Raw genomic sequence first — 25,902 nt, 5'->3', positions numbered from 1 at the left:
GTTACTCTGGGTTTCCAGCATCTGCAGAATCTCATGTGTTCACCACATCTGTTCGTTTTTTACTTTCTCTTTTTTTCTTTCCTTTCCCCTCGTTGTTCTTGTAACACTTAATAAAATGATCATAAGGAACAAGTTTTATGCCTCATTCTTGACTTCCAAAGAACCTTTAATTCACAAAAGCATCAAGATTCAGCACTTGGATAAGTCATCTTTTGCAGTGAATGCATGTGAACAATGAACAGATCTGTGTTCTTCATTTACAACCCAGGTATAACTGAAGAACGGAACAAACCACAAACAAAACTACTCATCACATTGGCCAAGTATCTGTCTCCGTTATAACACACCCTGCCACTCAAGTCACCAGCTCAGCTGTGAAGAACTTCTAACTGAAACAAAACACTGGGCCAGAGTGATGGAAAGCTTTTGGTCGATTTGGTGGAACTTTAAAAAATTCAGACATGGTTTCCCTTCCCAATGTAAAGCATGTATGTATGTAAAAATGCATTCACACAAAATTCACTTCAGAAATATTTTTTGATAACTTGCATTTAAAGAGCATTTTAAAAACTCGTAGGCACATGGATGACAGAAAAATGTAGGAATAGGTAGGACAGAAGGGTTAGATCGATCTTAGAATTGGTTAAAAGATCGGCACAACATCGTGGGCTGAAGGGTTCTGAAGTGCCCTATGTTCTATGCTCGTCTGGGTTCTGGAGAACTATGTTAATTAAAAATGTGCATGATTATGGAGAGAAAAGGTATGTCTTAAATCATTGCTGTCACTAATCTTGCGTCAGCTTTTGAAGTCCTTGATGAATTGCCAGATTTATCTAAAGAAGCCCAAACGCTGGTACAAAGAAGGATATTAAACAGCCCATCAAAGACAGCTTGACAGTACTGACTGGACAAGGAGACTACATTAAAGTCTTCTAATACAATTCTTTTTCTCTGAATGGACTGAATTTCAATCAGATGCCAGATGTTAATAGATGCCACAATATATTCAGACTCCAACCCAGTGGGAATCATGTTGTATTACTTACTTACTATGTTAATCATTAAATTGATCTATGAATGTAAGGCAAGTTGCTGCAGTGCATTCAGTACAGTTGGCATGGTGCATTGGTGTTTATTCTGGTGAACAGATTGCAGCTCCTGTTGGCTATTTAGTCTCAGACTGTGTGAAGCTTATTGTGAGTTGTTGCAACTGAACCCCTCTTGGTGAATGGAGAGAATTCCATCATGTACCTCACTCACTTGTCTGTGGTGAAAAACAAAACTATTCAACATAGAATAGACAGACCATGGTTCTTTTAGTAATCACATTTAAATTATCGTGTCCACACGTTCATTCAGAGATGGCAATAATGACGCCATTGAATATATAATATAGAACCGCACAGGAAAAGGCCCTACAGCCCACAATGTTGTGCCAAACCAAAGTTCAAAGTAAAATTTATTATCAGAGTACATAAATGTCACCACGTACAACCCTGAGATTCTTTCTCCTCTGGGCATACTTAGCAAATCTATAGAACAGTAACTGCAAACTGTAAACATCAGGAACTGTAAACAAACTGAAAATGCAGATATAAAAAAACAATAAATAATGAGCATGAAATAACAATATAACGGAGTCCTTAAATGACTGTAGCTGTCCCCTTTTGTTCAAGAGCCTGATGATTGAGGGGTAGTAACTGTTCTTGAACCTGGTGGTGTGAGTCCTGAGGCTCTTGTACCTTCTACCTGATGGCAGCAGTGAGAAAGGAGCATGGCCTGGGTGGTGAGGATCTTTGATGCTGCTTTTCTATGGTAATGCTTCATGTAGACATTATCAATGGTTCGGAGGGTTTTACCCGTGATGTACTGGGCCAAATCCACTATCTTTTGTAGGAGTTTCTGATCTGAGGCATTGGTGTTCCCATACCAGGTGGTAATGCAGCCAGTCAGTATACTTTCCACCACACATCTATACAAGTCTGTCAAGGTTTTCAATGACATGCCAAACCTCCGCAGACTCCTGAGGAAGTACAGGCTCTGTTGTGCTTTCTTTGCAATTACACTTATATGATGGGCCCAGGACAGGTTCTCTGAGATAGTGACACCCAGGAATTTAAAGTTACTGACCATCTCCACCTCTGATCCTCTGATAAGTACTGGCTTATGGATCTCTGGTTTCCCTCTTCTGAAGTCTACCATCAGTTACTTGGTTTTATTGACATTGAGTGAGAAGTTGTTGCTATTACACCACTTCATTCTCCCTCCTGTGTACTGATTCATCACCCCCTCTGATGCAGCCCTCAACAGTGGTGTCATCAGCAAACTTGTAAATGGTGTTGGAGCTGTGCTTAGCCACACAGTCATAGGTGTAAAGCGAGTAGAGCAGGGGCCTAAGCACACAACCCTGCGGTGCTCCTGTGCTGATAGAGATTGTGGAGTAGACGTTTTTGCCAATCTGAACTGACAAGTGAGGAAATGCAGGATCCAATTGCACAAGGGGGTATTGAGGCCCAGGACTTGGAGTTTACTGATTAGTTTTGAGGGGTGATGTGTTAAATGCTGAGCTGTAATTGATAAAGAGCATCCTAATGTATGCATCTCTGTTGACCAGATGTTCTAGACCACAACAATCAATAGCAAAGATCCCCACTTCTGGAGATTACTATGCCTCAAGTACAATCCTGAAAAGACACTACCAATTTTAAAATATCCCTGTTACTTTGCCATAGCCATGTAGGATTGTAGCCAAATCCCTGCCTCTGACCTAAAGCCTGAATTGTTTCCATTCTGCCATCAAGTAAGATCAGGGTATTGGGAGATAACAAGGTTCTTTCCCATGCTTAATAAAGTTCTCTTCAAAAAAACTGAAAACAGGTTATCTGGTAATCAAACTGAAATGTGCAAGATTCTGAGGGGAACTTATGGGTTGGATGCTGAGATGCTTCCCCTCATGGAGATATCTAGAACCAGGAGCCTCAGCATCATTACAAGGGTTTGCCCATTTAATTCAGAAGATGAAAAGTAATTTTTTCTCTGAGAGGGTCAAGAATCTTTGGAATTCCCCACTCCAGATAGGTGTGGAGGTGGAGCTACTGAATATATTCAAGATGCAGATAGGCGGACATTTGCACTACAAGAGAATCAAAGGATGTGGATGAGAGAGCAGAGGAAAGCAGTGCAGAAGCCAAGAGTGGATTAGCCATGATTCTATGAATGTTATTACCAGTATACTGCCAGGCTCCTGAACCAGCGTGGATAACTTCGGTTTGCTTGTTTATTTATATTTTTTGTATTTTGTCACATAATTTTAATTTTTATTACAATTTTTTGTATTTTATTTGTAACTTTTCATTGATTCTATTGTATTTGTTCTACTGTGAGTGCCTGCAAGAAAACTTATCTCAGGGTAGTATATGGTGACATATACATTGAAAATAAATGTACTTTGAGCTTTAATCTCCTGTCCCCGTTTCTTATGTCCTTGGAATGTTGTAAGTGCTATTGACAACTTGTACACTAAAGTTAGCACAGAATCGACATGACAAAAGTGATAAGTTAAAAATGCATCAGGTATGGCCATAGCATAGATTATGAAAGGATATTTCCTGGGACGTCAGCACTGACACACCCTGATGATTCTCAGAAGATGACCTACTGTATTTGTTTAGCTGATGAATCATGACTCAATATTATTCTATCTTGTTTTCATCAGTCCAACATTTTATAACTGATGTTACTGCAGGTAAAATAACATTTAAAAGTCACTTGGAGAAGTTTTTTTATTTATTGAGATACAACGCAGAATAGGCCCTTCCAGACCTTCGAGCTGCACCGCCCAACAATCTCCGATTTAAGGCTGGCCTAACTGCTGTAACTGTAAAGCATTGTGATAGCCATTATGTTTTCACGCTACACCCCCTTTCCCCCAGTTCAGAGGTAGGAAAAGTTTACAGGGATATGGGCCAAATGGGAGTAGCTTAGAAAGGCACCGTAGCATGAAAAAGTTCAGCCAAAGAGCCTGTTTTCTGGTTTGACAAAAACATGATTTTAAAGTACAATCAAAAATAAGGAAGAAACAAATATGACCTTTATCTGAAGTCTGTAATTCAATGTAAGAGACTGACAGCATTCATAAGCCACCTTGCCTCTTTTCTTCATGACATTACCTGAACCACTTATTTAAAAGAAAGCCTTGTAACTCACTTTCACATTATGTTCCGACATGTACCGCAGGCAGCAATAAATTAATAATGTCATTGTTGTCAATAGACTGCCTCCTGTGTACCATCAACTGCTAAGTGAAAACAAAAACGGGTGCACCATAACTCAATTAGAAAGTCAATATTTTAGCAGGAAGAACCATCAGTGCCGGCACCTGGATGGCACAAGGGAATGAGTTGACTTAATTAGTATTTTTATTGTTCTTTTATGAAAATGCTGCAGAGAGTCTTGAGTGCATGGAAAAGCCACTGAGCATATTTATGAGGAGCACTGCCACAAGAAAGCATCTTCCAAGAACCCCTAAACCATGCTCTCTTTTTGCTGCTGCCTTTGGGAGGGAGCATAGGAGCCTTAGGTTCTCTACCAGCAGGTTCGAAGTTCAAATCAAATTTATTATCAAAGTATGTATGTCACCATATACTACTCTGAGAATTATTTTCTTGCAGACATTGACAGTTGAACAAAGACATACAAACAAAAATACACATAAAGATGGACAAAGAAGACAAACTGTGCAAATACAAGAAAATAAAGTCAAAGTTCAAAGTAAGTTTATTATTAAAGTACATATACTACCTTGAGATTCATTTTCTTGCAGACAATTACAGGAAATTAAAAATACAATAGAATTTGTGGAAAACTATACATAATCAAAGACTGTTGTCAACCAATGTGCAAAAAAAGACAAATTACACAATTAAAAAAATAAATACTGAGAACATGAGTTGTAGAGTCCTTGAAAGTGAGTCTGTAGGTTGTGGAATCCGTTCAGTGGTGAGGTGAGTAACGTTTCCTACACTGGTTCAGGAGCCTGGTGGAAATAACTGTTCCTGAAATGGACTGTGTGGGACCTTAAGGGTCCTGCACGTCCTTCCCAACGGTGCCTCCAAATTTATGCAAAAAACCTGGATGAATCTGCTGATGATACAGCTACTACGTTTTCTGATGACTCCAAGAAGAGTGGGAAGCAAGACTGCAAAGCTGACCTAAGGAGGCTACTAAGGGTATAGTGTGCAAAGTTATGGTTAATGGTATGGCGTGAGAAAATGTACAACTCATTTCTGCAGTAACAAATTAAAGGTTAGCCATGTTTGTCACATGTACATCGAAACATACAATGAAATGTGTCGTTTGCATCAAATCAACTGAGCAAGGATTGTGCTGAGTAGCCACAAATATCATCACACTTCTGGCACCAACATAGCATGCCCACCAATCACTAACTCTAAACACACGTCTTTGGAATGTGGGAGGAAACAGAGCACCCAGAGGAAACCCACTTGGTCACGGAGAAGATGTGCAAACTTTTTTCAGACAGCAATGACAGGAGAATGGGAAGAGAGAAGAAATAAATCACCAGGGAATGGTGGAGAGCTCAGAAAGTCTGGAGGTAGAGGCACAAAGGCCGAGTCTGGGAATGGATGTTGCAGGCCTGATGTCAGCAAGTCTGGGAGTCCCGGGACAAGGACTGGAGGCAGCTTGTCCTGGGGTTGTTCACCTGTCTGTATGTGTGAATGAATTAGAAACAGCTTCTTCTCCTCCAACTTCAGAATTCTGAATGGTCTATGAACCCATGAAGACTTCATCACCATTTTGCTTTCCTTTTTCATTTATTAATTTATATATATTTCTTATTGTGATGTATAGAGATTTTTTATGTACTGCACTGACTTTAAATTTTCCTTTCATTAAAGATCCTCACCATCCAGGTTGTGCTGTCTTATCACTATTACCATCAAGGAGGCGGTACAGGAACCTGAAGACTCATACTCTAGATATAGGAACAGCTTCTTCCCATCAGATTTCTGAATGGTCCATCAACCCATGGATACTACTTCGCCTTTTGCTCTGTTTATTTTAGTAATTTATAGCAATTTTATGCCTTTGCACTGAACTGCTGCTGCAAAATAACAAGTTAACATCATATTCTGATTTCTTTCTTCAAAATTCTTAACTGAATTTCAGAGCTACAGTGATGGGGTTCGAACCGAGGATGCTGCATTGTATTAAAATTATTAATCAGATAATTTACCTCCTGCATCACCACATTATAGATGCCTATACTGTCAAAAGGAACATAGTGACAGCATCATGTTACATGTGTTTCTAGTTTCTGGTTACTCCTGTTTTTATTGCTCTTTTGTCTGATTTTGATTGAGGCGGCCTGACTCTGAGGCCAGCAGTCAACGAACGACACAACGCTAATTTGGACTGAACTGAACTAAACTGAACATTTCTAGACTGTTTCAAGGACTCCACAGTTTGATGCTTTATATTCTGTGGGCTTTCTTTTCACTTATTGTTTGACGATTGCATGATTTGTTCTTTTTTGTGCGCTGGGTATTTGATTCTTTCTTTGAATAGGTTCCATGGTGCATCCCTGTTTTGTGACTGTCTGTGGGAAGTCGAATCTCAGGGTTGCTTACTGCATACATACTTTAATAATAAATATACTTTTGAATCTTTTGATATAAAGGACACAGAAGATAAAACATTACACATGAGAACTTGAAGAAACACAGGGTAACTTTCTGTACTGTATGCCTTGGAGTCTAAATAATGACACAGTAGTGCAGTGGTTAGTGTGACACTATTACAACTTGGGGCATTCCAGAGTTCAGAGTTCAATTCTGGCACCATGTACATTCTCCCCCTGACCACGTAGGTTTCTTCTGGGTGCTCCAGTTTCCTCCCAGTCCAAAGATGTACCAGTTAGTAGGTTAATTGGTCATTGTAGATTCTCCTGTAATTAGGCTAGGATTAAATTGGTGATTGTTGGGCTGCACGGGCTCATTGGGCTGGATCTCTAAATAAATAAATAAGTAAAATGCTTTCAACTAGTTCTCAGGAACTTTACCTGAGCTGCGGCATCAGTGATGATTCCTCATTACGTTTTCTCATTATCCTTGTTCTGGGATTTAGGCATTTATTGTCCATCCCGAGTTGTGTTTAAGAAGATGACATTGAACACTCTTCCTTTGGACTGCTGCAGTCCTTTTGATGGAGTCAAGAAGACTGGAAAAGGATCATTCAGTCCACATATCCCATTGAAGACCCATTTACACTCATCATGTACCAAGTCCAATCTATTCTCCCATATTCTCATCCACTGTGCCAAGGTTCTGAACATATTTCCAATAAATACTTATTTATGATATGATCCACATCATCAATTATGATGACAGGCACTGATCACACAGCAATTGCTATGCTAACATAATTTTTTAAATCTGTAAGTATATACTCAGTTTCTATGCTATCAGATACCTCTGTGCTTTAAAGTGGCCACTGAGTGTATGTTTGCGGTCTTAAGCTGCTGTCCCCATCTACTTCAAGATTTTATGTGCTGTGCATTCAGGGATGCTCTTCTGCACACCACTGTTGTAATATGTGGTTATTTGAGTTACTGTCACCTTCCTGCCATCTTGAACCAGTGTAGTCATTCTCTTCTGACCTCTCTCATTAACGAAGTGTTTTCACCCACAGAACTGCCACTCACTGGATTAGTCCTGACGAAGGGTCTCGGCCTGAAACGTCGACTGCACCTCTTCCTACAGATGCTGCTTGGCTTGCTGCGTTCACCAGCAACTTTGATATGTGTTACTCACTGGATTTTTTTTTGTTTTTCACACCATTCTCTGTAGACTCTAAAGTTTGGCGTGAAAATCCCAGCAGATCAGAAGTTCCTGAGATACTCAAACCATCCTATCTACCACCAACAATCATTCCATGTTCAAAGTCACTTAGATCACATTTCTTCCCCATTCTGATGTTTGGTCTGTACAACAAATGAACCCCTTGACCATGTCTGCATGTTTTTTCTAAAATGAGTTGCTGCCATATGATTGGCTAATTAGATAATTGTATTGATGAGTTGGTGCACAGGTGTACCTTATAAATTGGTCACTGAGTGTATATTCTATAGACCTCAATCCACAGTTACCCATTTCACACACAAAAAAATCATTCTGTACTTAATTGGCCTGAACAGATGAGATATGGCAAAATTATTTTCCATGGTAGGGGAGTCTAGGTCAAGAGGGCATGACTTCAGGATTGAAGGACGTCCATATAGAACAGATATGCGGAGAAATTACTTTAGTCAAGAGGGTGATAAATCTGTGGAATTTGTTGCCACGAGTGGCTGTGGAGGCCAAGTCATTGGGTGCATTTAAGGCAGAGATATATAGGTTCTTGATTAGCCAGGGCATCAAAAGGTATGGGGAGAAGGCAGGGGAATGGGGATGACCGGAAGAATTGGATCAGCCCATGACTGAATGGCAGAACAGACTCGATAGGCTGAATGGCTTACTTCTGTTCTTATATCTTATGGTCTTTTGGCTTTGTATAAACCAGCACAATTATTTAACAAAATTTTGCGTGCCAAATCCAGATTTAATTTTCATTCAGGCATGGATATCCCCTAATGGAAATGCCGTTAGTACTAGTGTGTTCCATCTTAGTTAACAACATTGATTCCTGCCTGGTAATAGTCAAACATCCAGCTGGATACAGCTCACATTGAATAATTAAAAGGGAGTCAACCACTCAATTACTGACCGTTCTGTGGCAGAGTACCGAATCATTCAGAATTCGTACCAGTGCCAAAAGCAACATGTGGATATTCTCTGGCAACAGTACAGCAGGCAATTTGGTTGGACTGAGCCAACTTAATTTCAGCCAATTCGAAAAGCACCCATTTCAATTTCCTCAACAATTAATTTTCCATCAAAGAAGCTCATGCATTGTGAAAACAAACATTAGTTATATATATAATTACACATTTTTACAATGAAAACTGTGATATCATTCCGATCCGTTAGGCTTAGCTTAGTTTTGAAGTGATTACCATTTGTTTTATTGCAGAAATATACAAGTACAGGAAATTTTAGTCAACAAAATAAAGTTATAAAAGTTATGTGGAAATTTATCTATAACCCTGAAGTCTTCGTGAATGTATAACTTTTGTAAAATGTGATGTGACAAAATGGAACCTGTGTGATCCCAGAGTGCTTTGCTGTTTGTTGAAATGTTTAGCTTGCAAGCAGAATGTGCTTTATATCAGGATGTATGTTTATGGCAGGTAGTGTTTTGACAACAGAGAAAAAGAGGACACAACTGTCATGGGGGGATAAGCCTAAAAAAAACAAATGGACTGATTCAAAGAAGAGATGCACAGATCCAGATAAGGAAGAAAGGCCAGTATGGGATGAAACAACCTCAAAGACATGAAGATGATGAATTACTGGTCTCTGTAAAAGTAAAATAGTTTGTTCTGAGCTCTAAGATTGAAGCTACCTTCCAACAATTTAACATATGGAGGTGTACCTTCCCTTGCGAGTAATAAACACGTCTATAAATTGATCCACTTTGAATCTGTTGTAGTTTGTTATTGTCTATTAGAAGACCTACCTGAACAGTACGCGACAGGTACTAGCCACATACCTCAAGTAGAAATAAGGCAGACTCTGTTTATAATGATAAACATCCAGACATGAGTACATTTCTGAATGCATTACAAATTAATATTTTGTGTTGACTATGATCCATGTAATCTATTAATTATGATGAAAGATTTATTCAGCAGTAGAAACATAAAATTAACATTTCAAGGCAGAATAAATTTTTCCTTTGACTGTCTAAGTCAGGAGTTCCCAAGCTTTTTTATGCTATGGACCTCTATTGTTAACCCAGGGGTCCATGGACCCTAGGTTGAGAACCCCTATTCTAAATCTTTTGCAGGAACAACCTAATTCCATTTTGTAAGCAGAAATTTACAATATTTTTCAGATGCTGCCAAAGATTGCACAATTAAAAGATCTCTACACAAGATTGCTTTAATCTGTGTTGTGTTTTAATGAAAAATATAATTCTCAGCTACATAGTCATTAATTATGAAACATAATAAATAAAAAAGCATATAAAATAACTAAATTTTTGTTCATGAAAACTGTTTATTTAAGGAAATAGAATTTAGTCAGTGGTGCAGGTTCAGCAAATCTTAACACTGCCTCCATAAACCTTGGTTATAATTGACACTTGTTTAAAAACATCTGTTAAAAAGTATGATCAAATTAGAGTCTCAAAATTTAAGGCAATTCTAGCCAGAGCTTAAGAACTTACATTAACTTGCTTACAGGCAACTAAGAGGAAAATAGAACTTAGAGCGATGATCTATACATGACACTTCCAGGACCTTCCTGTATACATACTAGCAGACTGGTATAGAATTAAAACATACTTAACCAAGCTATGCACTGAAATAAGCCTTGTCTGCATGTGCTTGCAGTAACACTCAAATATTAATTGGCAAAATACTGCAAAAGTTATCTAGTTATCAGTCCTGGAACTAGGTTCTTGTCAAAAATGGCACTTAATCTTTTTATCAATTAAGTTTTAAATTGGCAATAACTTTTTGTTGAAAATTCCTTTGTAGCTGTTGCAGATGCAATATTTAAAGTGATTTTTGTTTATTTTACAAACATATAGTTGCTAATTCCTTCCAGCCCTGGTCCCAGTCATCAGGCTGTCAAGATACATTAATGATTGTTGGATGGTGGAGAGAGGGAAGGTGTAGAAATAGAAAAAGAAATAAACTGGCAAATGAAGTGATGGAGAATAACAGAACCTTGCAACAGAAAGGATCAGAATTGCTAGTCAACAGAAATTGCCATCGACAGAGAAATCAGCAATCTTTGAACAAATTAAACAAGTGTGCAAAGCACAATAATTCATAAAACAACTTCTTTTGTTCTGAATAAAAATGATACAATTTTGTTTCTGGTTGGGACACAAACGTACAAATTGAAAATATGAGTTGAGTTCTCTGGGTGGGGGTGGGGTGGGTAGAGAGAGAAACAGCATGCCTTTACAAAGGTCTACGACATCAGAACAACCAAAACAGCAGGAAAGAGTAATGAGAAGACTGTGTATGAAATGGATGAGCCACCCAAAGTTGCTGAAGCATTTCCATCTAAGGACCGCAAAACGAGTTGGTGAAACAAGGTGACCAGTAGACATTAAAGGGTTCAGAGAAAATACAAGGATGATAGAAATACGTAAGTGGAAACAGACAGGTGTGAGATAGGGAGGAAGGAAAAGGGATGGGGTAAGGGGAGGGGGGAGAGAGAGAGAGGGGGGGGAGAGAGGGGGGGGGAGAGAGAGAGAGGAAAAAGTCATAAATACAAACACAAAAGTAACAGGAATTTAAAATAAATTGTGTACACAAATGTTAAATTGAAATAAAACAGATTAGAGAAATATTTGTGTAACATAAAAAATGTAAGTATGCTTAATTTTAAAGCAGAAATGAAAAATACACTGAAGTCAAAGATTATATATCATGGTTACAGGTTAAAGGGTGTCAAACTGGGTTGGGAGAATGGAAATGACCATATGATGTACAAGATGGAGCCGAAAGAAAAGGTAGTCTCAGTGTAGGACAACCAAAGCAGCAACAAGGTTGGAAAGAAAGGATTAGGAATGAATGTTTTGCTGGACTGGCAAATATTAGCTGCATTCAGTTAAATGATGGACAACTGTTGCATTGAAAAGCAGTCCTGCACCCATGCTGAAAGCTGCTGGTAGAGGTAATTGCTTCAATGATGTCAGAGGCCGGTTAGCACCAGAGCTCAACATGCAGACTTTCGCACTCTGCTGCATCCCCATCAGTTGTCAGTTCAACAAACCACTAAAGCAGGGGTTCCCAACCGTTTTTTATGTCATGAACCCCACCATTAACTGAGGGGTCGATGGTCTCCAGGTTGGGAACACCTGCACTAAACTCCAGAATACAGCCAACAGATTAGCTGAAATATTTACTGGCCCCATTTAATCACTAGTGACCCTCATGAAGTGAGTCAAGAGAGTGTTTATCACTGATACTGTCATCATATGAAAGCAACTTAACAATGGAAAAATGACACGGTAGCATATTACACATTTCAACGTTTTTAACCCAGCAAGGAAAGTTATTTCTACCAGCATAGAGTTACATTTCCTCCTTTTAGTAAAAAATATTAATTGCTCTTATTTTGTTAATTTAATGAACGTAAATCAAATTGGGAAGGTATTCTGCTGTAGTCTCTGCTATGCAGCTGTTATGTTGCAGATTTATAAAACACTAGTTAGGCCGCAGCTGGAGTATTGGTGTTTGTAGTGCTTGCATTTTTTTGATTTGTATTTTTAGCTGGTTTGGCACAACATTGTGGGCCGAATGGCCTGTTCCTGTACTGTACTCTTCTTTGTACTTCTGGCTGCCCCATTATAGGAAAGATGTGGTGGCTCTGGAACAGGTGTAGAAGAGGTTTACCAGGATGATGTCTAGCTCAAAGGAAAGGTTGGACAAAATAGGGTTGTTTCTTTGGAATACACATCAAAGTTGCTGGTGAACGCAGCAGGCCAGGCAGCATCTCTAGGAAGAGGTACAGTCGACGTTTCAGGTCGAGCTCCTTCGGCAGGACTCTGTCGACTGTACCTCTTCCTAGAGATGCTGCCTGGCCTGCTGCGTTCACCAGCAACTTTGATGTGCGTTGCTTGAATTTCCAGCATCTGCAGAATTCCTCGTGTTTGCGTTGTTTCTCTGGAACTGCAGAGGCTGAGGTGAGACCTAACAAGGTTTATGATATTATGAGAAGCTGAGACAGAGTGGACAACCAGTATGTTTTTCCCACAAATGAAGTGTCTAATATTGAAGGGCACATATTTATGGTGAAAGGGGGTAAGTTCAGAGATGTGCAGGACAAGTTTTTTACACAATGAGTGGTGGGTGCCTAGAATGTGCTGCCAGGAGTGGTGGTGGAGGCAGATACATTAGATGCATATAGGCATTTGAATGTGGAGAAAGTGGAGGAGCATTGTGTAGGCAGAAAGGATTGGGTATGATTCAGAACATGAATTCAGAACAATATCATGGACCAAATTAGGCCTCGTGCTATGCTGTACTGTACTATGTTCTATTACAAATAATTGAAATACACAGCAAAGCAGTCCAGTCAGTTGTTCTAGAAATCTCTTTGGAAGCACTATCCAATTAACCTCACTTCGCTGCTCTTTTCTCATATCCACTAAGTATTCCTATATCTCCACCTGGTATTTACCCACCACCTCCTTGAAGTTTTTATGAATAACCAATCAGAGGCAAGTAGTGCAATGTTGTAGTCCTGTCCCAATGCTGTATCTCTAGCCCTGGTCTTCACTGAACAAAGGAAGATAAACTTGGGAACATAAGTGACCAACTGTGCAGATGTACTGGGAAGCTTGTTATTTTAATATGAGAAGCTTTCATTTAGTGGTACTTTTCCCAATTCAAAATTGTGGTATCATCAAGCCATCGTATTGCAGCTGAATTTACTGGTATGTGCAAAAGCATGTGTCATATGGTTTTGTTTCCATGAATGTGCCATTGCTTGTTACATGTTGCAGTTATTACATTCTGTCTAAAGATGAGAATTACAGTCACATAAAGATTAGCTTTAATTGTCACACGTACATTGAAACATACAGTAAAATTTTGTGTCAACGACCAACACAGTCCTAGGATGTGCTGGGGGAAACCCGCAAGTGTTGCCATACTTCTGGTGCCAACATAGAATGCCCACAACTTACTAACCCTAGCCCTAACTGTATGTGCTTTGGAAGGTCAACCATCAAGCTCTTGAACTAAAGGTGATAACTTCACTCGCCCCATCACTGAAATGTTTTCACAACCTATGGACTCACTTTCAAGGGCTGTCCATCTTATGTTCTTGATATCTATTGCTTATATATTTATTTTGTGTGGGCACATGGCCAAGTAGTTAAGGCATTGGACTAGCTACCTGAAGATCGTAAGTTCGAGCCCCAGCAGAGGGAACGTGTTGTGTCCTTGAACAAGGCACTTAATCACACATTGCTCTGCGACGACACCGGTGCCAAGCTGCATGGGTCCTAATGCCCTTCCCTTGGACAACATTGGTGTCATGGAGAGGAGAGACTTGCAGCATGGGCAACTGCCGGTCTTCCATACAACCTTGCCCAGGCCTGCGTCCTGGAGAGTGAAGACTTTCCAGGCGCAGATCCAATGTCTCGCAAGATTAATGGATGCCTTTACCTTACTTTTAATTTATATATTTATTTATTATTTGCACCGTTTGTTGTCTTCTGTACACTGGCTGAACTCCCATGTTGGTGCAATCTTTCATTGATTCTATTATGGTTATTATTTTATGATGGATTCCTTGAGTATGCCTCCAAGAAAATTGATGAGGTTTGTATATGATGACATATATGTACTTTGGTTATGAATTTACTTTGAACTTTGGAATGCAGAGGGAAACTGGAGCTGCCACAGGGAGAACATACAGACTTCTTTCAGACTGCGGTAGGACTGGAACCCAGATCATAGGTGCTATAAAATTATTGCGCTGACATGCTAATGTGTACCCACTCAATGAATAAAATGACGGAAATAAGAGGGCAGTCCGTGCACTTGACACTTCAAAAAAAAATTGGAGTTTACAGAAAACTGTGTAGATATAACGAGGCAGAATTCTTAGACTTAGTGGAGAAGGGCTTGGTCATTTAGGAGAAGAGTAGAGGAACTCCTTTACCTAGCAGGTTGCAAATTTTTGTAACTGCCTCCAAGAATCTGCCTGTTCACTGATAGCAATAATTTTGGCTACTAAAGAGACAAGAAATGTCCAGACAGGCAAAAAAAAAGCCAAGGCACTTTGATCACTTTGCACTAAATTGGACCTTTTCTGTTATAATTGTATTCTTTCTTGTAAAAACGTTGTTTATATTTTCTTTTAAATGCTATTTATATGATACTCTGTGCCAATGATGCTGTTGCAAGGATGTTTTTTATACTCCGCCATCAGATTTCTGAACGGACAATGAGCCAACCTATGAACACTACCTCACTATTTTTGGCTCTCTTATTGAACTACTTATTTAATATATTTATATATATCTTATTGTCATTTATAGTTTTGTTAATGTATTGCAATGTACTGCTGACACAAAACAACAAATTTTACTACATATGCCAGTGGTATTAAACCTGATAGGGTTGTAAAGGAAGCTTTTGGCACATTGGCCTTCATAAATCAACGTGTTGAGGACAGAAGATGGGATGTTATGTTGAAGTTAATTAATTAGTGAAGCCTAATTTGGAGTATTGTGTGCAGTTTTAGTCACCTACCTACAGGAAAGATCTAAATAAGGTTGAAAGAGTACAGAGAAAATTTACAAGGATGTTGCATGAATTGGAGGACCTGAGTTATAAGAAAAGATTGAATAGGTTAGGACTTTATTTCTCAGAAAGTAGAAAATCGAGAGGAGATTTAATAGATATGAGGGCTGTAGATAGAGTAAATGCAAGCAGGCTTTATCCTCTGAGGTTGGGTGGGAGTACAACTTAAGGGTGAAAGGTGAGAAGTTTAAGGGGAATGTGCGGGGAAACTTCACTCAGAGGGCCGTGAGAGTGTGGAACGAGCTGCCAGCACAAGTGGTGCATGCAAGCTCAATTTCAATGTTTAAGAGAAACTTGGATAGGTACATAGATGTAGGGATATGGTCCCGTTGCAGGTCGAAGGGTGTTGGCAGTTTAAATGGTTTCAACATGGACTAGATGGGCTGAAGGGCCTGTTTCTGTACTGCACTTTTCTATGACTCTATGTCTGATTCTGAATCTGGTAATAACACCAATGTGCATGACAAAAGCTTGACTTGATTGACAAAGTAATGGAGCCTTTTCTACCCCTCATTTATTATTTCATTGCATATACAAACTGCAAATCTTCCTCAGTTACAGACTACCTACTATTGTAAAAATACCCTCTACCAACTTTAGGGAGCTTCTTCCTTTCCCGTTCCTGATCACTTGAATGTTAGTCAAACCCTGGCTTTGAGAAATTCACTTTACAGTTTTCTGGAGATGGTTTTAAATCAGAATCACTTTACATCACTCCTGCCCGTGATTTTCTATTGAAATTTACATGAGCAGGCTGACTCCAGAATGTTTCAATGTACAATGTGATAAATAAATATGAATCTAAGCTGTGGGTCAAGGGTAGGGTCTACAAATTTTAAGTTGGATTTTACTAACGTGTCTATTCTCGATGCCTTGAAGGATATTACTGCTGGTGGAATATTACACTCTGCCTTAAAGTAAGGTTCCAATTACATGTTGGGTTGACAGCTGCATAAAATGAACTTGCATGGCACATGCAAAAATATGATTTGAAAATCAAGATCTTGGATTTTTTTAAAAAAATAAGTATACAAATCTATCAATTTTCCTACAGAGAGGAAAATGAAATTGAAATTGCTCTCTGACAGATAGATGAAAGTTACATAGAGATTACAATTTTACAAGCTGTACTAGACTTGGGGATGCAGCATCTTAGCAAGACTTAGTGCAAATAATATTTCAAAGCAGCTTGAAATCATACCTGGGACGACAGTGGGTTCCACAGAGGTTCGGAAGGAGATGGAACCTGCCTCTGATCTGCCTTGCCGATTCTCAGCCACCACATACACTTCATATTCTGAGTTCCACTCCAGGTTTCCGAGAATAACGTATTCGCTATCAGCTGGCAATTTCATCTCGGGCTTCCAGTTGGAGTGATGCTTCTGTGGAAGGAGCCAACGGTGAACAGAGAGTCAACACAACCTGATCTTAGCTGGATAAAAGTTACCTCTCAGGACTGCTGAAGCTTCTCACTGAAAAGTTGCAGACAAGAGTCAGAAAAATGCCAGGCTCAGACACAAGGGATTCTGCACACGCTGGAAATCTTGAGCAATGCACACAAAATGCTGGAGAAACTCAGCAAGTCAGGCAGCATCTAGGGAAGGGAATAAATATTTGATGCTCTAGGCCAAGATGTTTTGGTCCTGACATTGACTGCTCATTCCCCTCCATAGATGCTACTTACTGTTTACCTCTGCTGTGACAGCATCCATTTTGAATTTTATTTTATTAACAGTAATATTTGATTTACGTGCTGTGTGTGATATAGTATGTATTGTGGGTGCACCATGGTCCGGAGGAACATTGTTTTCTTTGGTTATATATATGTACTGTTAATGACAATAAATTTGAACTTGAACTTGCCTGACCTGCTGAGTTCCTCCAGCATTTTGTGTGTGCTTCTAAATGTTAAATCCATCTCTGTATTTCTGTCATGTAAGTATTTGTAAATGATAAATGGATTTATCAACAATTTCTTCCGGACTAGAGGCTATGAGCTATAAGCAGAGGATGGACAAGATTGGGTTGTCTTCTCTGGAGCAGTGGAGGCTGAGGGAAGACCTGATAAAAGTTTATAAAATTATGAGAAGTATAGATAGGGTAGACAACAGAAACCTTGTTGTCCCTGGGTAGAAATATTCAAAACTAGAGGGCACAGCTTTAAGGGGTTTGCAAGGGAGAAGTTTTTGCTCTTGGAGAGAAGTAAGTGTCTAAAACATGCTGGCAGAAACAGTATTGAGAGCAGATTTAATCATGGTGTTCAAGAAGCACATGTAACGGAGGGATAGAGATGATGTGCAAACAGAAGGGATTAGTTTAATTTGGCATTGTGTACAGTACAGACATTGTGGGCCAAAGGGCCTGTTCCTGTGCTGTAACGTTCGATATTCTATCACAGTAGGGAGATATTGCAGAATTGAACTTCTAGGATGATTTTGATCACTATTCACTCAGTGCCTGATTTTCCAATGCATTCTGGGCCTTTTTAAATTCTTTTTGGGATAGAAGTTTATAATCTGGGTTCTGCAGTGAAAGCATCCAACCACCCACCTGGAGGCTAAGACAGCCTGAAGATCATAATGGCCAGAAACACAATTAAAGAGCAAGACTGATGGGATTGTGGTAGAAGAATCAAACATGAAAGGTAAATGGTTTTCAAAGCAGATCTGGGTGAAGTCAAATGTTTAAACTGTTTTCAGTAAAAAAAACTAAGAGTTGTACAGAAACTGGCAATGGGATTTCTAACCTATAGTTCTATAGTCAATTATATGAATGGAGTATTAATTCCAATAAACTTTGCTTTGTTGGAGAAGCCAGAGAGTGATAATAGGGGGCTGCCTCTCTGACTGGAGGCCTGTGACTAGTGGTGTGCTGCAGGGATCAATGCTGGGTCTTTTGTTATTTGTCATCTATATCAATGGTAATGTGGTTAACTTGATCAGAAAATTTGTGGTTGACACCAAGACTGGGGGTGTAGAGGACAGTGAGGAAGGCTACCATGGCTTGCAGAGGGATCTGCATCAGCTGGAAAAATGAGATGAAAAATGGCAGATAGAATTCAATGCAGACAAGTGTGAGGTTTTGCGCTTCAGTAGGACCAACTCGGGCAGGTCTTACACAGTGAACGGAAGAGCACTGAAGAGTGTGGTAGAACAAAGGGATCTGGGAATACAGGTCCATAATTTGTTGAACATGGTGTCACAGGTAGATAGGGTTATAAAGAAAGCTTTTGATACATTGGCCTTCATAAATCAATATACTGAGTACAGAAGATTGGATGTTATGTTGAAGTTGTATAAGACATTGGTGAGGCCTAATTTGGAGTATTGTGTGCAGTTTTGGTCACCAACCTACAGGAAAGATGTAAACAAAGTTGAAAGAGTGCAGAGAAAATTTATAAGGATGTTGCTGTGTCCAGAGGACCTGAGTTACAATGAAAGGTTTGAATAGGTTGGGACTTTTTTCCTTGTAACATAGAAGATTGAGAGGAGATTTGATAGAGGTATACAAAATTATGAAGGGTATAGATAGGGTAAATGCAAGCAAGCGTTTTCCACTGAGGTTGGGTGGGACTACAACCAGAGGTCATGGGTTAAGGGTAAAAGGTGAGAAGTTTAAGGGGAACATGAGGGAAACCTCATTACTCAGAGGGCCATGAGAGTGTGGAATAAGCTGCCAGCACAAGTGGTGCATGTGAGCTCAATTTCAACACTTTTAAAAGAAGTTTGGATAGGTACATGGATGGTAGGGGCATGGAGGATTATATTCCCGGTGTAGGTCGATGGGTGTAGGCAGTATAAATGGTTTTGCTATGGACTAGGTGGGCCAAAGGGCCTGTTTCTGTGCTGTACTTCTCTATGACTATATTGTATTGCTTCGAACAGGCTGACTCCTGCTCTGATGCAGAACAAAATACAAATGATGTATGCCAGCATCTGTAGATGCAGGGTAACAGATGAAAAATGCTGGAGCAACTCAGAACTTTGACTGTTTATTCATTTCCATAGATGCTGCCTGACCTGCTGAGTTATTCTAGTATTTTCTGTGTGTTGCTCTAGATTTCCAGCATCTGCAAGATCTCCTGTGTTTCTGCAGACTCAGGGTTTTGCTTTCAGAAGGGACAAGAATTTGTCTGAACTGCTGTGACGTTTTTGTCCCATCCTTGTGAACACAAAAAAAATGAGGAGTTATAATGAAATGCTTGGAGTTCTGGGTGTGAAATTGAATTGCATAAATATTGGGATCATGTGTCTTTGCCCAAGAAGAATCACCTCCAAAACCACCTATAATTGTAGAAACCCAAAGGTTCAGACTCAATGAGGCACAATCGTTCAGTTATGTGTTGGTTATTGACGTGAACTATGTATTTCATTGCATGTAAGAGCTAATCTTATCTTAATTTGTGGGTCAATGGAAAGTTGTACATTCACTCCCCAGTACAGGAACAAGGGCATATTATCTCAGCAGAATAGTGAGTGGAATGGTGAGGTAAACTTTTAAAATGGATGCACAGGTGAAATGAATATTGGGGTTCTGTTGGTTTATTGAAATCACTGGTACTTATTACCCTTAAATGAGAACCACAGAGTTTATAGAACTGATTATTGATAAACTGTGTACAAGGGGAATGTTGATAATGACTCAAGACATCCCAGTCTCATTGTGATGTATCTGCAATCCCTCAATCTGCCCTGCAGCTGTAGTATATTTCACACACAGAAGTCAAATGAACCCAATCCAATGCACCCCCCCCCCCATTGATAGCAGTCCTTTTGTGCTCACTGCAGAAAGGTTATTCTTTCAAGAGATTCTGCAGATGCTGGAAATTCAGAGCAACATACACAAAATGCTGAAGGAACTCAGCAGCTCAGGCAGCATCTATGGAGGGAAATAGAGAACATAGAAATCTACAGCACATTACAGGCCCTTCGGCCCACAATGTTGTGCTGACCATGTAATCGACTCCAGAAACTGCCTTGAATTTCCCTACCGCATAGCCCTCTATTTTTCTAAGCTCCATGTACCTATCCAGGAGTCTCTTAAAAGACCCTATTGTATCCGCCTCTACCACCGTTGCCGGCAGTGCATTCCACGCACCCACCACTCTCTGTGTGAAAAACTTACCTCTGATATCCGCCGTGTACCTACTTCCAAGCACCTTAAAACTATGCCCCCTTGTGTTAGCCACTTCAGCCCTGGGAAAAAGCCTCTGACTATCCACACAAACAATGCCTCTCATCATCTTATAAACCTCTGCCAGATCACCTCTCATCCTCCATCACTCCCAGGAGAAAAGGCCGAGTTCACTCAACCTATTCTCTATGGCATGCTCTCCAATACAGGCAACATCCTTGTAAATCTCCTCTGCACTCTCTCTATGGCATTCACGTCCTTCCTGTAGTGAAGTGACCAGAACTGAACACAGTACTCCAAGTGGGGTCTAACTAAGGGCTTATATTGTTAATGGTTTAAGCTGAGGAATCCTGATGAAACGTTGACTGCTTATTCACCTTCACAGATGCTGCCTGACCTACTGAGTTCCTCCAGCACTTTTGTCTGTGTTGTTCCATGTTATTCTTAGTACAGATTTGCCCGTGGCTCTGGAGTTGCCTTTTCCAACTTTGAATAATAAATATGCTCTATTATAAAGTATTTAGAATGTTTTTAGCATTTTAAACTATGTTTAAACAATGTTTCAAACTAATGTGGCAAATTTTCAACCATTAAAACTTCTATTATGAATTATAAAAAAAGTACACTTTCCTTGAATATTTCAGAGGATGATATCATAATTTTCACCCTGTAACATCTTCAACTTCAAGTTCCAGTTCAGGCTTATCGTCACCTGACTGTACATAAATACAACCAAACGAAACAATGTTCCTCCAGACCACTGTGCACCCACAAAAAAACATATATCACACACAGCACATAAAGCAAAATATTACCATAACGTCAACATCAGCGATCAGAAGATTTATGTCTGCACCATATTTTACTCACAGCTTTATATCTGACCAGGTAGTGGCGAATAGGGGAGCCTCCGTCATCCTGCTTGATCCAGTTGACCTTGTAAATATTTCCACTTCCCAGTGCATGTTCTTCAAGCTTAGGTGGACTTGGTTCTCCTGGAAGTTAATGTCGGTAATACCATATTTCTTATCTGAAAATCCAAATGTCCTTATCTAATAATAAGACTGCATCCACTCAAAATATATAGGTTGACTAATAATTATTATTTAAAGAAAATGCTCACAAAATTGCTAGGATTCAAATAACTTACTGAGAACAGAACTGCATTTCAAGAATGTAACAGTGGGACAGCTGGACTGCAGTAACTGGGTTATTAATGCATAAGGAAGGGTTGCTCTTGTTTCCACTGAACTAAGAATATTCAAACATGTGAAGATAAATTGAAGTCTTCAGGTTCCTGTACATTAGGCAATTCATAGCCTGTAGTGCATTAACAGAACAAGTTCTGACATAATTTGAGCCTCTCATACACTCAACCGTGCCTGATCTATATACAAAGACTCTAAGCATATGTGTTCATAATGGTGATTGGTTGCTGCTGTTCACTAAACACATGTCAGATTTCTGGTTTATTGCTGAAATTGAAAGAGGCAAGCAGGTAACAACATAGTTTATTGCAGCATGTTTGCACTGTCTGGCTGCCTACAGAGAATACTCCCAAGCGTACCCTGCATGTTTATGTCGCAATATTAGATCAAGGTCAGGAACATAATAATTATTATACCTTTATTGTAGAAGACACAGTAGTTGTGAGTGACACAACTACCAAATATATAAAATCTTGAACCTGAGTAATAAAAAGAAAGGAGGGGTAAACAGAGTGACCATTTTTGGAGTGGGTCAGTGTTAGAGTGGTCATCTCTCCAAGATTGTCTCTTCTCATACATTTTGTTTAATGCATAACCCAATATATATTGGGTGGCAGGGTGGAGCCACGTCTCTATCAAAGGAGGTGTAAAGTTCTCCTTCCCTCCGTCACCGTTGGGCAAGGTGTAGCACCTGCTTAGCCCCGCTGACCAGGGTCACGTGAAGCCATGGCAGCAGGTGGTGGATGGTCGTATGAGCAGCCAGTGCAGATCAAGTCCTGGTTATGCAACCACTGACGCCAGGCAGACAATCTCTGAAGAGTATTGATAATGGCTGGGGTCACCAGTCTTGTAAAGACACAGCCCAGAAGAAGGCAATGACAAAGTCTTCTGTAGAAAAATTTGCCAAGAACAATCATGGTCATGATCACCCACATCATATGACATGACAAATAATGATGATGGTGATGAATATACATTTAGGGTACAACTGATTTCAAAGGATATATGTATATTTTGTTGCTATATATGTATATAGTATACACACACACACACACATATATAGTGAGGAACATATAAAATCTTGAGTCTTGTCCTTCTTCATCAGCTACAGATTTTGTTTGTTATGTGCCCTGTTGTATGACATGGGTGATCATGGTCTTTCCATGACCATGATTATTCTTGGCAAATTTTTATACGGAAGTGGTTTGCCATTGCCGCCTTCTGGGCAGTGTCTTTACAAGATGGGTGACCCCAGCCATTATCAATACTTAGAAACATAGAAAACCTACAGCACAATACAGGCCCTTCGGCCCACAATGCTGTGCCAAACATGTACTTACTTAAAAAATTATCTAGGGTGACCCATACTCTTCAGAGATTGCCTGCCTGGCGTCAGTGGTTGCATAACCAGAACTGTGATCTGCACCAGCTGCTCACACGGCCATCCACCGCCTGCTCCCATGGCTTCACATGAGCCTGATCGAGGGTGGGGGGGAGGGGCTAAGTAGGTGCTGCACCTTGCCTAAGGGTGACCTGCAGGCTGGCGGAGGGAAGGAGCACCTTACACCTTGTTTGGTAGAGGCACATCTACACCCCACGACCCAAACATCAGACTAACATCTAAGGAAACCGAATTAAATTTTCTGCCCCCCCCACATCATTGAGATTTCCTCTCAAGTACAAAGTAAATTGAAATAAAGGGAAACCTGTTTTTAATTTTTGTATGAAATATATTGCCACTGATAAACGTTACCAATTACAGTGTCTGGGGATCTGAGCAGATTGAGGAAACAATCTCTAAGCTATCACTGCCTTTCCGATGAGAGGGCGGGGAAACTAAAGACTAGGTTGTTATTTCTGTACAAGGCTTCAGTATTCCAGATTGTATGTTGCAATGTATCACAATGATAAATTATTTAATTACTGAAACGGTAATGCAGTTCTGCTCAAACAGTTATGTGCAGCGGTGGCTCTTATAGAGAGACCAGTTGTCATGACGATCCCTGAAACATAGATTTGTATTTATAGTTCCAAGCACTAAAGTGAAGCTGGATTCTCGTTGAATCAATGGGAAACCTGTCCTCATTGTCTCAACATTCCTTGTTTCTAAACATAAAGCAGTTACAATGTTAGCATTCATTTCAAGAGGACTGAAATATAAAAGCAAGGATGTAGCACTGAGGCTTTATAAGGCACTGGTCAGACTGCACTTGGGAGCATTGTGAGCAATTTTGGGCCCCATATCTAAGAATAGTTATGCCAGAATTGGAGAGGACGTACAAGGGCTTCATGAGAATGATCCCTGGAAGTGAACGTGTTCATGTATGAGGAGTGTTTTGATGGCTCTGGGCCTGCACTGGAGTTTGGGAGAATGAATGTGGATATCACTGAAGCCTTACGAATATTGAATGGCCTAGATAGAGTGGATGTAGAGGCTGCTGCCCATCATGGGATGGCCTAAGACCAGAGGGTCCGGCCTCAGAATACAAAGTCGGCCCTTTAGAACAGAGATGACGTGAAATTTTGTTAGCCAGAGGGTGGTGAATCTGTGGAATTCATTGTCACAGGTAACTGTCCTTGGGTATATTTAAAGCCGAGGTTGATAGGTTCTTGATTAGTAAGGGAGTCAAAATTATGGGGAGAAGGCAGGAGAATGGGGTTGAGAGGGAAAATAAATCAGCCATGATTGAATGGTGGAGCAGATTTGATAGACTATATGGCCCATTCTGCTCTTTAGTCTTATGGTCTCAAATAGTTGGGTGACCTTTCTTCTTGGTTATTGAACAAAGCCTGAACTGATCAGTAGAAGGTTAGAAACCATAGAAAAACTACAGCACAGAAACAGGCCTTTTGGCTCTTCTTGGCTGTGCCGAACCATTTTCTGCCTAGTCCCACTGACCTGCACACAGACCATAACCCTCCATACTGCTCCCATCCATGTATCTGTCCAATCTATTCTTAAATGTTAAAAAAGAACCCACATTTACCACCTCGTCTGGCAGCTCATTCCATACTCCCACCACTCTCTGTGTGAAGAAGACCCCACTAATGTTCCCTTTAAACTCCGCCCCCCCCACCCTTAACCCATGTCCTCTGGTTTTTTTCTCCCCTTGCCTCGGTGGAAAAAACCTGCTTGCATTCACTCTATCTATACCCATCATAATTTTATATTCCTCTATCAAATCTCTCCTCATTCTTCTATGCTCCAGGGAATAAAGTCCTAATCTATCAACCTTTCTCTGTAACTGAGTTTCTCAAGTCCCGGCAACATCCTTGTAAACCTTCTCTGCACTCTTTCAACCTTATTTATATCCTTCCTGTAATTTGGTGACCAAAACTGAACACAATACTCCAGATTCGGCCTCACCAATGTCTTATACAACCTCATCATAACATTCCAGCTCTTATACTCAATACTTTAAATAATAAAGGCCAATGTACCAAAAGCTCTCTTTACGACCCTATCTACCTGTGACGCCACTTTTAGGGAATTTTGTATCTGTATTCCCAGATCCCTCTGTTCTACTGCACTCCTCAGTGCCTTACCATTAACCCTGTACGTTCTACCTTGGTTTGTCCTTCCAATGTGCAATACCTCACACTTGTCTGTATTAAGCTCCATCTGCCATTTTTCAGCCCATTTTTCCAGCTGGTCCAAGTCCCTCTGCAGGCTCTGAAAACCTTCCTCACTGTCTACTACACCTCCAATCTTTGTATCATCAGCAAATTTGCTGATCCAATTTACCACATTATCATCCAGATCATTGATATAGATGACAAATAACAATGGACCCAGCACTGATCCCTGTGGTTCTTGAACTGGCACACAGATCTTGGTTAATGTTCAAGAAAACTTTCATTGAATAACTTGCTCCAACTGGGCAGGTAAAGTGTACATACGAGACACGCTAACCTTGCCATGATGGCAAACAAGTCTAGTCAGAGGCAGGCTTTAGGCAATATTAGAGGCAGATATATTAGAGACTTTCGAGAGGTGCTTAGATAGGCACATGATCATCAGGGGCCCCCATCATCCAGGTCATTTCGCTTCACGTTACTGCCATCAGAAAGAAAGTACGGGAACCTTAAGACTCTCACCACCAG

The 25,902-nt window shown here is 40.1% G+C and overlaps 1 protein-coding gene across 7 annotated transcripts in view; it reads right to left on the bottom strand.

The window, feature by feature from the left end:
- LOC140185152 (neural cell adhesion molecule 1-like) overlaps positions 1 to 25,902 on the bottom strand; it is a 722,060-nt gene that overhangs the window by 82,232 nt on the left and 613,926 nt on the right. For 5 of the 7 annotated variants that reach the window (XM_072238533.1, XM_072238530.1, XM_072238531.1 and 2 more), the window contains 2 exons: positions 21,461 to 21,585; positions 16,659 to 16,839 (listed from right to left, as the gene is read on the bottom strand). In XM_072238533.1, coding sequence (XP_072094634.1) covers positions 16,659 to 16,839; positions 21,461 to 21,585 — 306 coding nt within the window. Of the gene's footprint in view, positions 1 to 10,157; positions 11,198 to 16,658; positions 16,840 to 21,460; positions 21,586 to 25,902 lie in introns of those variants that run through there. The other 2 variants (XM_072238532.1, XM_072238537.1) reach the window with 2 other exon arrangements.

Source organism: Mobula birostris, chromosome 20, assembly GCF_030028105.1.
Source record: "Mobula birostris isolate sMobBir1 chromosome 20, sMobBir1.hap1, whole genome shotgun sequence".
NCBI classification, from domain to species: domain Eukaryota; kingdom Metazoa; phylum Chordata; class Chondrichthyes; order Myliobatiformes; family Myliobatidae; genus Mobula; species Mobula birostris.
The sequence above is the reverse complement of the archived record's forward strand: the minus strand, read 5'-3'. Positions and strand labels throughout refer to the sequence as shown.